Below are 16,343 nucleotides of genomic sequence, written 5' to 3'. Positions count from 1 at the left end.
TTAAATATATATTTCTCAATTCAGCTTAGCATAGGCTTCAATTTGACAACAGTGACATGACAGAAAAAAAGAGAGTATAAAGCGTCAAGAAATCTTTGAATGCTAATCTTCAGACCATACGATGGATAAGCGGGAAAGAAATTATTGCAGAGAAGAAAAACCCCACTGAAGCAGATGAGCACACAGTGATCTAACTAGCTAGCTAACTGGCTAGAGCATGTAAATAGTTTCTGCAAAAAAATTCTAGCTTATAGATTGCCAAGATCACAGCTAACGTGACGCCAAAAAACCAATAAGAAGCTGCAGATTATGAGATTATATATATATATATATATATATATGAGAAGGAAGGGAAACCAGGGAGGGGGCTGACCATTTTTGCGAGCTCTGAGACGAGCAGAAACAGCAAGCCAAACTCTTCTAACAGGGAAGATCATCTTATGCAGCATATCCACCAACTTATCTTCAACTTTAATTTTCTTTTTCGCTTTCCTTCTCCTACTGAACCCACCAACAACTCTCACAGCTATGCTCTTTAACCCGGCCAGACCTTTCACTTTCTTTCTCTGTGAATTGTGTTTTTTTCACTCTCAACAATCACCACAGATATTTATAACACAGTCTGTGTCAAAGAGAAGGACAGAGAGGTTTGCTTCTTTAGACCTGGCTGGCTGGCTGGCTGGCTGGGAGAGGCTTTCAGAAGAAGATCAGAGTTTTTCTACCATGGTGTGTAATTTATCAACGTGCACCGACAGGTGACGGCATCTTATATGGAGGTAATGAGCATTTGGCCAAGTTGCAAATTAGCACGAATTTATTGTACTTGTTTAATTTAATTAATTAATTAAAGACTAATCTAGTCATAGATCATTAGATGTTCCTGTGGGCTCCTTTCTTTTAAACGTTTGATTTCAAATTTTCTTTGATATTTTGTAAGCATTAGTGCCGGTTTAATACCGTGGTAGCTGATGCTTTTTTAATTATTTTTTAAAATATATTAAATTAATTAATTTTTTTTTATAATTTCGATATATTTATTTTCTTTATATATACATAATACTTCTTTTCTGTTTCATGAAAAATCTAAATTTTAATAGCATATTTTGATGGCTTAAAGATACATTTTTTTTTTTAAATTGGCAACAAAACATCAAATTATTAAAATAGCACATTCCTTCTTTTGTTTTAAAATATATTTAGTATTATGATGCATAATATTTTTTAAAAGTATTTTTTATTTAAAAAATATATTAAAATAATTTTTATATCAGCATGTTAAAAATATACTAAAAATATCAAAATAATATGATATTTTTAAAATATATCTAAAAATAAAAACAATCCCCGTTCCAAACGTAATCTTTATACAGCCATAATAATTTAAAACCTTGAATTTAAGGAATTCTTTTTAAAAATAACATCTTAACTATCAAATCAACATTTTTAAATTAAAAATATATACGATATTCTTCTCTTGCTAACAATTAATTCGAAGGCAACACGTGGTGCAAGTTGTATGGATTATTTGAGTTTATATGATATCAATTATTCAATTTATAGATTTCTTTCTTTTGTGTTGCTTAATTGACTTGGGCATTGAAACGTGTCAAGATTTGAGTGAAAAGTCCAATTAGATACTCCGCAGGGGGTGGTTTGACAATTTAAATTAAGAATCACGGTGAAAGGCCGCTGCACTGTCAGAATTTGTAAATTATAACTTAGCCCGTTATTTTCTAGAAACTAACAACTTAGTCATATAAATTCATAAAAATTCACATTTGAACCATGTGTTTTCTTTAGCTATGACCATAATCGTTGATATTGTTTTCGATTTTTTTTTATTTTAATTAGCAACATTTTTGGATACCATAAAATCCCAATATTTCTATATATTTGAAAGTTTCAGCGTCGACATCCTTTTTATTAACTTATATTAATATATCTAATACATGATCTAATTCTTGAATCAGGACTTTGATTATATCATTACATATATAAATCTAAATCTAGAGGGAAAAAAATTATTTATTTCATATTATATAATTACATATATAAATATAGAGGGAAAAAAACTATTTCTTTGGTTGATATTCTTGTGATATATAAAAAATATTTTAAAAAAACTTGAGTGAACTGTAAGAGAAGTAGCACTCACCTTTTTTTTATATTTTTTTCTTGTAGAACAATTACTCTTTTGTGAGAAAAAATATATTTATATGCCGTAGCATGGAAATAAATAAAATACTATTCTTTGTTGTTTTTATGGTTGAGGAGTCATCATCTATCATGGTTTTGTAGGTCAGAGTATGTTAGATATCCCTCAAGTCTCGTGAATTTGATAAATATCTCTTTCTATTATTATTTTTTATTATATTTCTTTTCTCTCTTATTTTATAATCAAATAATTCAAGATTCACTATAGAAAACAAAAGGCACAAAAATTGCTTATGCTAATAAAAACGATTTGTCTGTTTAAATTATCTTTTTTGTTTTAAGAATGTAAAATAAAAAAATTATCATTTTTTAAAATCAATAGATTAATTTGATATTGATAAAATATATTTGCTCGAATTCAATTGAAATCATTATCAATCAAAATCTAACGAGATAAATTTAGTATAATTTAATGATTGTAGATCGAATAATTGATATAATTTAACTCTAATTTTGTTAATTAAATAAGTTTATTTAATTGTATAAACCAAAGAGAAAGAGGATTTTCCCTTGCTAACATTTTGAATTTAACCATAATTAATTATAATTAAACATGAAATTAACTATAATTATGTTTAAAAAACTGTTTAAAAAGAGGGATTAAATCGCAATATTAAACATAGCCTTATTAGGAACTAGTTTATATTAAAATACATGAATTAAGTAATAATTAATTTACCTTTTCAAAACAACAACAATAATAATTAAAAACAAAACAATAATTAAACATAAGAATCGGCTTTTGTAGATTTAAAGCCGACAAAAAGGAGCAGTGTCGGCGACGTTCAAGTCCATCTGGTTAATCAAAGTATGGATATGGTGTGAAAAAGATTGGTCACCTTAAGCTTAATTTGAAAAAGAAATCGCTCCCTCCAATCACGTTGCGACATCTAATTATTTTCATAGGATTCTTTTATATTTTGACCCACATCCCTTTCTTTTCTTAACTGGCAACCATTTGTCTGTTTTCCCTTTATTTCTTTTTTGTGTTCTTTATTTTCTCTTTTTATTTCCTTGTCTTTTTTTATTATTTTTTTTCAAATCATGTTTTTGAAAAAAATAATTTTTAATTTTTTTAATTCTTAAATTATTTTTATCAAAAAACTATCTCAATATATTAAATAAAATTTTAAGATAAAATTTATATTATTTTCTAATATATCCTGAAGTGAGGGTTTTTTAATTTAAAACTTGCAGTACATAGATTGTTAACATCAAAAGTTAAAAAATGCAAATTCTTGCAATATTTGATGTTAAAAAATAAAATTCTAGTTTCAAGCTCCACAAAGTTTACACTCCACCTTTCCATTACTCCGTGGGATGCCATACTTATGGTGACCGAATTATATTGAAACACAAAAGGAAAAAAATAGATATATAAAGAGTGCGTTTGTTTTTGTAATTAAAAATTATTTTTGAATTAATATTTTTAAATTTTCTTGATGTAATGTTGTCAAAAAATAAATTTTAAAAAATAAAAAATATTATTTTAATGTTTTTTCAAATAAAAAAACATGTAAAAATACTTTATATTTTAATAAATAATTTTTAAGATTTTATATTTTAATCATTAATCTGAAAGATGTTCTCATGCTATATATTAGCCGTATGTGTTCATGCTAGCTCTTTTATTTTTTAAAATAATATTTTAAAAAAGCTTAGGATAAAATTGTTGTCTTTCTAGTAATATTAATATCAAATAAAAGACATGTGAAAATAAAAGATGGATAACTCATTTTAGAGGTTATTTTTGTTAATAAATTATTTTAACTTAATAATTTAAACTATCAAGTGAAATTGTAAGATATATTTTATATTATTTTTAACATAATTTTTAAGTGAAAACATTTTGAACTTAAAATTTATATAGATTTATATTATTTTATATATAATTTTTATCAAATAAATAAAAATAATAAGATTTAAATTCATAACTATTTGATAATTAAACTATATTAAAGAATTATTTAAATTTAATATTTTAAATTAGAATATATTTTATATTATTCTGGGAGTAATTAAATAATTGGCATCCGACCATCGTGTCTGTTTCGTCAAGTCCAACAAGGTGAAAGAATGATGGCAGTGGTGGGTGATATCTTACTCATAATCTGGAATAATATTATATAGTATAATTCACCTAATTAATCCTAACCACAATGCCCCCAATTGTCAATCCTTGGTGGTCCATATGTCCCATCACCTTTAACCTCATCAATCCCAATCTTTACACCATTTTTTTTTCTTCGAAGAAAACTTTGATGATCTAATTTATGAGGCTCTAGTTGAAATTATATATTGACCATTTCCTTTGTTTTTCAACTTGAAGCATCGTTATTAATAGCGTCGGTTTCACGTATGGTAAGTATTGTTTTTTAATATATTTTTTATTTTAAAATATATTAGAATAATATTTTATATATTTACTTTTTATTTTTGATATCGGTTCATTAAAAAAATTTAATAATATATATAAATTATTGATTTAAAATTATTTTTTAAAAAAACATGGTTGGACTATAATATTAAATAAAAAATATATAAAGTAATTTTTACAGTTACGGTTTGAAAAGACAGATTTAAAAAAACACCATAAATAATAATAGTATTTTCTTAACCAAGACTTCAAGAAAGAGTTTCCACCTAGAGCATATAAAACTATAACTGTGTATTAATTAATTAAATATTTTTAAAATTGTAGTTAAATAAAATGAAATTTCAACCTCAATCACTTCACATTTCTAAATGGATTCTACAACTGGGTGCATATAAAATTGTTTTTTTATTAAAAAAAAGCAGGTTTAACTTTAATTAAAATCTAATCTAATTTTTTATTTTTTTAAAATGAAATAGTTTTATGTTTTTATTTTTTTTAAATAATATTATTTTAATTGATCCAAAATAACCAAAATAAATTCACTCAATCACGTAGCAAGCCGAATTTAATATCTTTTATTTGAAATAATTTTTGATGAAGAAATCGATTGTGGGGAAGATAAAAAAAGGTGAGGGGAACCATTTGGGGGTGCTGCTGAATGATGATCTAGAAAGGAAATTGTCGAACTACAATCATGATATTTAACGTGAGAACCAAAAGCTGAATTGATTGTTGAGAAAAATATAATTTTATTTTATTCTAATTTTATTTTATTTTAGATAGAGGCCCACATGTCCTTATAAATTTATTTTAGATAGAGGCCCACATGTCCTCATGATAGAGACTAATTTGTCATTTGATCTTCCTTTTATTTTTTAAATGGTCAGGCTGTTCCCGTGCTCCACGAACAGGTTTTTTTTCTCTTTATTTTCTGTCCGAGAATATACTTTTTTAATATTTCTTTTAAAAAAACATAATAATTCATCTATCTATTATCTAACTCAACTCCAGTGCTTCATAAGTGAATGACCCCAGAATACCATCACTTAAAACACATTTTTTAAACTGTTAATAATCTCAACAATATTGTTTAAATAAAGATATAATCTTTATTTTTTTTAAAAAAAAAAACGAGTAGCAGTCCTGTTTATAATGTTAAGATATTAATTACCATACATTAAAAAAAAATTAAATTGAACTCTTTATAATTCAGTATTTTTTATTTAACATTTGCCAAAATTAAAATGTTACAAAACATTTCGATTTCATCATCACAAGCTAGGCATGAATGCTAATAATTCTCTATGTTCTTCACCTTTTTTTTTTTATATATATAGAAAATATACTCTTTCAAGTTACTTTTGAAACAAGAAAAAGCAAAACAATAAAAGCTAAAGATTTTAGATTTAACTTAAGGCGTAAGAAAGCGTTAGATTCAAGTCTTATCTTTAGATTAGCTTGTGAAATTTCTAATTCCTAATGGTCTTAAGGTATAGAGTTAAAAGAAAAAAAAAAGTATTCTCCTTGATCTAAAGATTAGCATGACAAGATGTAGTTGGTGTATATTTGGTATTTTTCCAAGAAAGTGTTTTTGTGGAAAAATGTATTAAAATAATTTTTTTATTTTTTTATTTTTAATATTAATATATCAAAATAATTTTAAAAAATTAAAAAAATTATTTTAATATTTTTTTTCGAGGCAATGATACTTTTAAACGGAGAAACAAGCCCGGAATAAAAAGAATAAATTGTGAGGTCTAAAAAGAATTTACGGATGTCCAATCACTTGTAAATATAAAAGAAAAAAAGGGTTAAGAGATAGTTGTAGGCTAAGCATGGTGTAGAATAGAGTCAACTTAGCATCATCATTCCCCTTTCCATGTTGGGTGTATTCTTTGGTAGAATGATGTGCAGCAAAATGGAAGAGCACAGAAGCATTCTAACATGGGTAATTTGAGCACCATGGAAAGAGAATGCTTCTATCACAATAGCAACAAAGCACAAAAAGCTATGTGCTTACTCAAGATATGCCATCTCAACCAACTATGTTCATCTGAATAATTAACTTGATCGATCAACCTGCAGGACCACATTTTGTAGGGTAATATTATATACCAGACCCACCCCTTGATCGAAGAACCCTACTGTTTCAACCCTCCTCTCGCGTTTTTCTCTTACAAAATTATCAGGCATGATTCTGATCCCGCACATGCTTTGCAGCCCCTTTTTCCAAATTCAAGACCAATAAGAGAGGACAAGATACACACCAGTACCAGTGCTTGTCCCTCGTTTCTTGGCTTTATTTTGCCCTAGCAAGTTAATCCTTGTATTCCATCCATGGCACTGGCATATTTCGATTTGGACTCCATTAGAAGGGGCCCTAGGAATATCCAAGTGACAAACTCACTGGTTACCTTTGCTTTTACAAGAAAGTGGCTATTTTCAGATCGATAAACTGTTTGAGTGGGTGAGAGTTGACAAGTTTCGGCCCTCCCTAAATGAAGCATTGGATTCTGTGATTTGTGGATAATCTGGATTGTTCCTGCCACTAAAACTGATCAAAAGAATATAATGTTCAACACCCTTATCTTTAAGAGATTTGCTTATGGTGGAAACAACTGAAAAGGTGGATGGATGATCTGTCTTAGGTTAGTTACATCATGGTTGACACAAGCATGGAAGCTCTTGGGATGATGATCATGATCATTTCATGTGCTCGATTGAATGAATTAGGGCCTAAAAACTCGAGATGTTTTAAGCTTTTCTTTTGAAACATTAATTTAGATGTTCTTTAGAAACAAAACAAAGTAATAATACTTCGGTTCTTTTTTTTTTTAAATAAAAAACTGAAGTCAGAAAATGTAAAATTCAAACCTCCTATTTAAATGTAATATTTCTTCATCCAAAACTGAAAAACTTGTTTTTTTAAATCTATACAAGTTAAAAAAAAGAAACTCAGATTTTAAAGCTTATCCACGTTCTTCTTTACAAGTTTTCACTGTTTTTCAAATGAATAAAAGATATATACATATCTTAGTTGAAAAATATTTCTATTTGTTGTTGTTAAAAAACTTTATCTTCGTTTTTAATATACAAACACGCTTTTCAATTTTTTGTTGGAAAAGAAAATCCAGAAAATAAAAAGAAAAAAGAAACGAAAAAGAAGAACGGTTTTTTTTATTACTAAACACATCCTAAGACATTTTAAGAGGCAATGGAATGCTTTAAGAGAACGACAGGTTTATACTAGTAAAAACTACGAGGCAAAATGGATAGGAAGGAACCTATGATGGAGCTCTTCAATCATGCCTCTCTCTTTGATGCTGCCATGGGCTACTTTCGAGCTACGTTCTGTTCGAGGCTTTTCTTGTTTTCAACAAGTTGAGAAATTTTCTTGTATCATGGCTGGGCCAGACTTTTCAAGGAAGCAAAGAGAAAACTAACAGCAAAAATGACCACGCAACATCTTTTTAAACTCGTCTGATATATAAATCCATTCCTGCAATTTCCTTCCTCCTTTCTAGTCGTCAATGTTCTTCATGTTACTCCTCTGTTTGGTATTGTGGTATACTGGTATGGTTGAAGATGTTTTATGCTCTGACCACAGCTTCAAAAGTTGTCTGGTTTTCATTGCTTACACCGGCTTTTCATCTTAAATTGCGGTAAAAACTTGGGTTTGAGAAATGTTGTAATTTGCAGCTTTTTTCAAACCTGCCTTTTCAAGCCACAATCGGAAAAGCCATCACTATACCAAACACTGGTGAGTATAATTAGCTGGTGCTCTTTGATGAGAGAGTATCCTGATTCAAGCAAAGCCTCCACTTTTGCTGCAACACATGAAAGAACTACTTCACGCCTTCATGGTTAGCGAAAGATAGAGCGGTGAAAAGCAGAGAAAAGGAGTAGGAAATGAAAATAAGAGGTTATTCCGCTAAAAACTCAATGCTCCGTACTCCTTGCCCTCTATTACTTGTTACCAAGATTTTGTGGATGTAAATAAAGAAATTCGATTCCTATACATACATCTGGAGGAGTAAAGAAAGGAAGTTTCTCGTCCTTTCTTCGCTGGACAAGTCTTTTACCAAGATTTTCTACACCTTCAATATCATCAACCCACTGCAATGGAAATCAAAGAAGAAATTTGGAAGTATACATATAACTTGACTTGTCAATGCATATAATAATATGCGCGGTTTAATTTCTTCAGAAAAAATAAGTTAATATTTTCATTTCTCATCTCTGTAGCATCTAAACAAGAAGAAAACTGGTAGATTTTTTCCCATTTCTCAATTCCTTCCATCATCTTATCCCTCTCTCCAGTTTCCTGTCTCAAAGACAACCTCAATATCAACGTTTTATAGTGTGACCTAATGCCCTCAAACCACTTTCCTACCTAAGATACAATGGGTCAGGAATGACTTACCACTGGCAAAAAACAGGACTTCAATGTGATGGACAAGCGTAAACTTCCTTCTGCACCTGCTGATATGCTCCTTCCCACTGACAGAAACGGGTCTCATGCTTTGTTCTATACATGAGTTTTGTACCTCATTATCCTTGTATCTCTTCTCTTGCGAATACTGGTGTATTTGTATATTTTTCAGAGCTCAAATCAAACAAAACATATCTGCCCTCCATATCGCATCTTCCAAAACATGTATCCAGTAAGTAGCAACAGAAGCACTGGAAACACAAGGCTGACAGGAAAGCTAGAATGAAGAGTATAGCGTCAAAACTTTCATGAAGGAACTGCTTTGGAAATTTCATTACATTACTTCTGTCAACTGCTTTAGCCTTTACTAGAAAATTTAGCATACTAAAGCACGTTACAAAACTTCTTATCCCACAATTCGTTGAAACATGTGCATAGGTGCAAGCTGTCAAGACTTCAAATGAAAGTCAAATACCTTGGAAATTGACCTGTCACATATTCGGGACCTAAGAGCTCCATAGAAATCCAACACTGCAAAAGAAGATGGTAAACAAGTCAAATCATGCATATTTTTTATGTTCTGTACCACGGAATCCATGAAGAAAATGGAGGTACCTTGATTAGGAAATCTGTTCACAATGCTCACAACCTCATCTCAGGATATGCCATCCTTCTCAAACATTCTGTCAACAATACTTACAACATCTTCCCAGTTAGGCTGCCTGCAAAACATAAAACCAATATTTCTTGATGTGAAAAATACAGTTCAATCACCTCCACGAAATCTCTGTATTGCAAAAACACAGCATTGCTTGAAACAAGCAGCAGTAATTTGTTTTAAGTGGGTGCATTATGCAAGCAGCGTGCGCCAGCATGTAGTAGTATGTTAGCCACATTCAACATCTACTAACTGGATTGTGTTTCAATATAAAACAACCTGAACTCATAGTATAACATGAGACATGCCTATTTATGAGCGCATTGTGTATGTGCATGAGAATGCACTTGAATTTGTGTGTGAGGACAATGCATGTAGAACTTCAAAAGCAACATGACCATGCGCCATATTTTTAAACTCATCTGATAAACTAGTCCATTCCTGCAAACGCAGCAGACTGAAACAAGGAATTCATCCATTCTTGTCTTCTCTAAATTGAGACGCTGCAATTTCCTTCCTCCTTTCTAGTCATCAATATTCTTCATGTATTCCTTAGAAAGTAAGGCTCCGTTTGGTATTGTGCAGGTACGGTTGCGCTTGGAGATGCTTTTAGGGCTAACCATAACTTCAAAAGTTGTTCGGTTTTCATTGCATAAACTTATTCCATCCCAAATCGTGATAAAAACTTGAGTTTAAGACAAGCAACAATTTCAGCACATCATACATGTCACCCTTGCACAAGATAAACAGAAGCACAAGCCACTTCTTTTATCATCTCTGGCAATGACCCGGAAATATCCAAGAGAACTACGATACTAACGACTAGGCATACAGGAACTAAGCTAAGACAAGAACAAAGAGGGAAAATAGTTAAGGTAAATTACCAAGAACGAAGGAGCAATTTAACAATCGCCTTGAAGATACTCAAAAAACTGTCACTTTTTGACGGTAATCAAACACAATATCAGCCGCAATTAATAAAATACCCACAAAAAAATGAAGGATATGAATTAATTCTCAATGAAGCTCTGCTAAATGTTGAGCAACAAGAATGGTAAGAATGCAGAAAAACCTACAGTCTTTGCCCAGTAAATCGCCAGAAAAAAGAGGATCTATAACACCAGCCCTAGCTCCAACTGCGATGTTCACACTATCAGCTTCTTTTCCTAGCCAGTAAAGATAGTCTTTCCCTCTGAATCCTTAGCTTCGCATGATGACTACTGTGATAATCTCCACTGTGGCCTTTCACTTTCACTATTATCGCCAGATGGTGATGGTGTTGGTTGCGATGATGACTTTGAGCAAGAAACAGTGGTCAAGAAAGGTGAAATTTTCTTGGTATTAGTTGAGTTTTCAAGAGAGATTGATCATGTTGCATTGAAGAGAGACATTAATTATCAATTGGTGTCTCTTGCTGCCGTCGTTGATTTGTGGGTTCTGTGGGTGAGGTTCAGTTATGGGGTTACTTGGCTCCACAAGTGCAGCTGACCATGACTGATGCCTGGTCCCCTGCTTTTGTACTTCTTTTTGTCCGAAATCTTTCAGATAACACCAGAATTGTGTAAGGTGTCCAGCAAGTTGGCCTTCGCGCACTAAGAAGAAAATTGCACTAGCTATTACCCGGACCATTCTTCATAATGCATGAAAATATTTTTCTTATAGCCATGTGATATCCTTGGACCAAGAGTTGTAGAATTTGACATACATTTAAGACAAGAGTTGGCAAAATTCGACATACATTATAGATTGGTTATTCTACAAGGACATAAGCATGTTAAACATAACAACTATAGGAAATTTTATTGAATTTGACAAACATCACATACATCTTGCTGACAGACCATTACAGAAGCTTGTTAAACATAACACAAGCTTCATTCCTTGACAAACATTTTGCTGAATAACTGATGAAAACAACTTCCTAGTAGTAGTAGTAGTTTCATCTTTACACCATGGTTATGTCACCTCTCTAGGGCTTGATGCTGCTTCTTATTCCCTAGCGCATCCACCATGATCTCCAATCCATCTTGCTCCACATCCATAGCAAAACTGAAGCCCACACCTGAAATTATGATCAATCTTAGAGAAGAAACAACAGCGTGCTTGCATAGGTGAATGATACAAATTCACTAAAAGCTATTTAGGATTGAAGTTTGAGGCGTTTTTCAATCTACAATGCAATGTGTAATAGATAGTTTCAAGATACTAAGCTATAAATTTCAATTTGATGCTTTACAGTAATTAATGAAAGAGAATTAATCTGACTAAACTAACCTGCAGACCATGTGAGGACAGCCTTCTGTTCTTTCCACATAGAACTTGCACTGAGGGCATCTACTCCATTTCTTGTCCTTAGCAAGTTCCCTCAACATGAGATCTTCTGTCCCTCTCTCATCTTCATTCAGTCTCTGAAACTCGTCACATTCAATCCCAGAATGCCAGGGCACATAGCACAGAGCACAGAACAATCTATGGCAGAAGGGGCACTCGGATTCTTTAATTGCTTCGCCTTCATTATCATCAATCAACAAAGCTGAACAATCCTTGAAAGGACAATAAAATCTTTGAGATGCATTAATCACCTCTTCGCATAATGCATCCTCCCAAAGATCAATCACTACCCTAGTCAGTATAGGTCTGCAGGTGTCCAAATCCAGGACAGCCCTGCAATTCAATCCAGGGCAAGTAACTATTCTAGTGCCATCTTGGACCTTGGCGGCCACATGTCTGCTTATGCAATCATTACAAAATGAGTGAACACAGCTCCCGGTTTTGAACATTTGATCATTCTCTTTTCTCTCAACACAAATCTCACAGAAACTTAAAGAAGACTCAACAGCTCCTGACTGGATGATCTCATTTTGCATAGGCTGATCAGAAATACGTAGCAATACTGGGGTTCCTTCTATCATCATCGGCGATGGGCCATTGTTTTTCATTTGAGAAACGATGACAGAACCCATCAAAACCTCCTGGAACTGCAACTCTTCTGCATATCTGTCATCTGAAACTTCAAAGATTTCTCCTCCACCTCCTCCTTCTTGTTCTTCATCAAAGAGTGCTGAGAAGTAAAAATCATCAACAAAATCAAGATCAAAGGAGGAGATGCGTTCTTGTGCCATGTTATTCGACCTTACCCTTCAGTCACTTTGCTAAACCAATCTGTATATTGTTTATGATCATGCAGCGTACATAGCAATTAGAGAGGGCATCACTTTGGCAATGCCTTCGCTTAGAAGAAGTCTCTTCTCATTGGAGACTAGCGGTGCTTACTACTTCCCCGAGGGGTTATATAACCTTTTTTGACTTCACCGACGTCTCTGTGCTTTGTTTTTTCGTTTTTCGTTTTTTTTTAATTATTGAAACTTGGTCTTTCCGTTATATCACATATTCAGACATTTTTTGCTTTCCGAAATCATGGACAATCGGTCCCTCCACTCTTAATTTTCTTCTTCTTTTTTTTAGATTAACGTGGATATTCGGGCTAGCTTGCGCGCACCACGACTAATTATAATGCAACCACCATTTTTTTTAGAGACACTGACCGTAATTGATTAACACACACACACACACACACACACACAATAAAGATCTTATCATAATTATAAAATATTTGTTTTTGTATTTGAAACTGTGATTAGATGCATTTCATAAAGATCTTATCGTAATTATAAAATATTTGTTTTTATATTTGAAACTGTGATTAGATGCATTTCAATCTTCTTCTTTGATCCCCTTCGTCATAGTTTTTTTTAATTATAATGCAACCACCATTTTTTTTAGAGACACTGACCGTAATTGATTAACACACACACACACACACACACACACAATAAAGATCTTATCATAATTATAAAATATTTGTTTTTGTATTTGAAACTGTGATTAGATGCATTTCAAAAATACATTTAATTAAAAAAGATATCAAAAAAATATATTTTTAGTGTTTTTTAATCATTTTAATGTACTATTATTAAAAATAAAAAAAATATTTTGATATATTTTAAAGTAAAAAATATTCTTAAAAAATATAATATATCTCAATACCACGCACACTTATAAAAAAAATTTCACGAATAAATTTAATCATGCAATAATGTATTTTTTTATGTGAATTCCTCTCAACAATCTTAATGATAGTAAATCATATTATTATTTGCTCCCAACAAAAAAAAACCTTGTTTACACAGTGTCATCGAGGACAAGTTTTAGATTAAAATTCCATCTCATCGCTTATGATTATGTAGCATGATATGATCATTCCATCAATTATCGTATTTATTAGTATGGTAGTTAAAGAAATGACGAGATGATTATAGAGATAAGTGGTTTAGGGATCATATTCGAACACAAATTATATTATAAGGACTAAACAGAGACATAATTGCTTATATGAGGATAAACATATACTATTTAACCCAGTCCAATTTCTTTAAGCTGAATTCAATTTTTCAAAGGTTTTTTTTTTTTAACCAGAGTTAAATAAAAAGTCCCCCATCCCTAATTAACTCAAAAACTGATTCATGAATAGTTGGATTTTGGTTTTAATGCTCCAAATTCATCTCCTTTGGAAATATATGATTAATTATGGTAATTAATTTTTCAAAATTAAATTTTGATAAAAACAAACAGGAGAAATGTTTAAATCTCAGAACCCACCCAGTTAATCACATTAATATGAAAAAATAGGGCAAGCCTCAACGAGGAAAGATGAGAAATGAGCGCACGACCCTACACCTTAACTAGAAAAGACCATGTAAAGCAAGTCGATCCATGTTCCACAAGTGGTGGACCCTCGAGGAAGGTGTCCAGGAAACGACTTCCGAAGCAAGTTCTTTATAGACATTTATAATTAAGTAGAGGTCGAGAGGCACTAGTCCGTCCATTTGTGAGAGAAGAAGATCAAGAGTAAAGACAGAGATTTTGTAATAATACGTTAATAGCATGGCAATAGAACCAGCCTTTGATCGTCTTAACGTGAATGACGGTTACTCTCCATCTTTCTCGTACAAAATTGAATCAGAAGGTGAGATCTTGCTAGATACTAAATTTGCTGAAGAGTTACACTTCCAAGGGGCTCTAATGGCTTCTTTGATCAGTTGTCAAATGGCAAGCAATGTGTCATTATCAACTCCGTCCAGGACCCATATGGAAGCAATTTCAGAGCACGAGGTTGAACCATCACTGCAAGTGCATGAAAAGGGTGAATCATCTTGGCGTTCCTGTGACATTTGCCTGGAAAGGAAAGAAACTGATCAGATCGTAAAGAATGAGAGCTCTGTTCGGATATTTTGCTTAGGCTGCAGGTCAGTATGATCTAAATATGAGAGTTTCCTACAGTAAATACTTTGTTATATGAGCTTGTTGATGGTGTTACCAAATTAAGCTTTCTACATGCCAACAGGCCTTTAGTCTTAACTGTGTAAAGTATTGAGGAGACCTGACTACTTTACTGATAAACTGAATGAATTCCGGAAGAGGATGCTTCTTAAGATCTCCACATTTATTCAGCAAAAATTTACATAAAGGGAAAGAGATAAATGATTTTTTTTTTTTTTTGCTACTATAAAAAAGAGTGATTTACTGAAGTTCAGGCTCTTTTTCCGCTGGATGTTCAGTTAGGCAGAATTTTCTTTAAATTTTTGTTTTCTCAAACAGGAAAGTTTGTCATTACTTGTAGTTTGTTTCATAGGCAGCTATGTTTTAAAATTCGACTAATTTACAACAACTGTGCAGAAAAACTATTAAACTGTCAGAAAATCATTGGTCATGCAGCAAGGAGTTGGGTATGGACATGAGTTCTAGAAATGACACTGGCAAGTCCCTCACTGCCGATGCCAGTGGCAGCAATAATAATCCAACTCCCAAGACTGAAACTGACCCACATGATCATGGTGCGGCGAAAATTATTAGTCTCAATTCTGCACAAGATGAGTATAGCAAAATAACTGAAAGCATAGCTGCAAAACAGGAGGGTACACCACAGAGTCCCCATACTAGAGCACAGGAAGACAAAGGTGTGGATCAGAATTCAGACATTCCACTTAATGTTTGTTCGGAATTGCTGGTCAGCAGAGGCAATGGAGGTCCACGACCAACCTCCAGCTGTTTCAAGAACATTGATTCACAATTTGTAGACTGCCCACCTGTGGGCCGTATAATGAATGGGGGAGGATGTATTGATTCAGTTTCAACTTCAAGAAAGGGTTCAGAAGATGGCCACAAAGAAAGGGTTGCAAATGACATTCAAAATAATGTTACTGCTGCTCTTGATTATCACGGTGACTCTCATGCATTGAATGTTAACCAGAAGAGCAGATTGTTCAAGGAATTGGCACCTGAGTATGCCAATAAACCTATTGAGCAGTTTTACTGTCCTGCATGCACAGAAGTTTCCGGTGCCATCAAATGGTACCAAGGCCTGCCGGCCCTGATATCACCTGCCAAAGCCACTGAAGAACGGGGTAAACTCCACCGGAAACTCGCACATCTGTTGACAACGAACTTCAGCAAAAAGGGAACTTCTGAAAGTTCTGCTAGTGAAGTGTTGAGCAAATGGAAAGGTCTAAATGATGAGAAGAAAGATCATGAAATTGTTTGCCCTCCTATGGTTGTTGTCAGGAATACAGCAAGCCTTAAAAAAGACGAGAACAATAAGGTAC

General features: G+C 32.4%; 2 protein-coding genes across 10 annotated transcripts in view; one reads left to right on the top strand and one right to left on the bottom strand.

The window, feature by feature from the left end:
• Positions 1-7,747: 7,747 nt before the first annotated feature.
• On the bottom strand, positions 7,748-12,930 carry LOC105122875 (probable E3 ubiquitin-protein ligase RNF217). Of its 9 annotated transcripts, none has more exons than XM_011022228.1 (6): positions 11,956-12,930; positions 9,639-11,743; positions 9,499-9,554; positions 9,015-9,300; positions 8,615-8,707; positions 7,748-8,418 (listed from the first exon to the last, which is right to left on the bottom strand). In XM_011022228.1, exons 1-2 carry the CDS (start codon positions 12,801-12,803, stop codon positions 11,671-11,673), a joined length of 921 nt encoding a protein of 306 aa, XP_011020530.1. In that variant the 5' UTR covers positions 12,804-12,930; the 3' UTR covers positions 7,748-8,418; positions 8,615-8,707; positions 9,015-9,300; positions 9,499-9,554; positions 9,639-11,670. The 9 variants fall into 9 exon arrangements, with proteins under 9 accessions (XP_011020530.1, XP_011020529.1, XP_011020531.1 ...); XM_011022227.1 differs by having other exon boundaries at positions 7,748-8,707; positions 9,639-9,745; positions 10,566-11,743; XM_011022229.1 differs by having other exon boundaries at positions 7,748-8,707; positions 9,639-10,619; positions 10,758-11,743.
• A 1,700-nt stretch (positions 12,931-14,630) lies between these two features.
• LOC105122874 (uncharacterized) overlaps positions 14,631-16,343 on the top strand; it is a 25,106-nt gene continuing 23,393 nt past the window's right edge. The window contains exon 1 of the mRNA XM_011022224.1: positions 14,631-14,757. The gene's annotated coding sequence lies outside the window, so the exon portion shown is untranslated. The remainder of the gene's footprint in view (positions 14,758-16,343) is intronic.

Source organism: Populus euphratica, unplaced genomic scaffold (genome assembly GCF_000495115.2).
Source record: "Populus euphratica unplaced genomic scaffold, PopEup_1.0 scaffold8.1, whole genome shotgun sequence".
Lineage (NCBI taxonomy): Eukaryota > Viridiplantae > Streptophyta > Magnoliopsida > Malpighiales > Salicaceae > Populus > Populus euphratica.
Note: the sequence above shows the minus strand (reverse complement) of the source record. Positions and strands in the feature narration are given on the sequence as shown.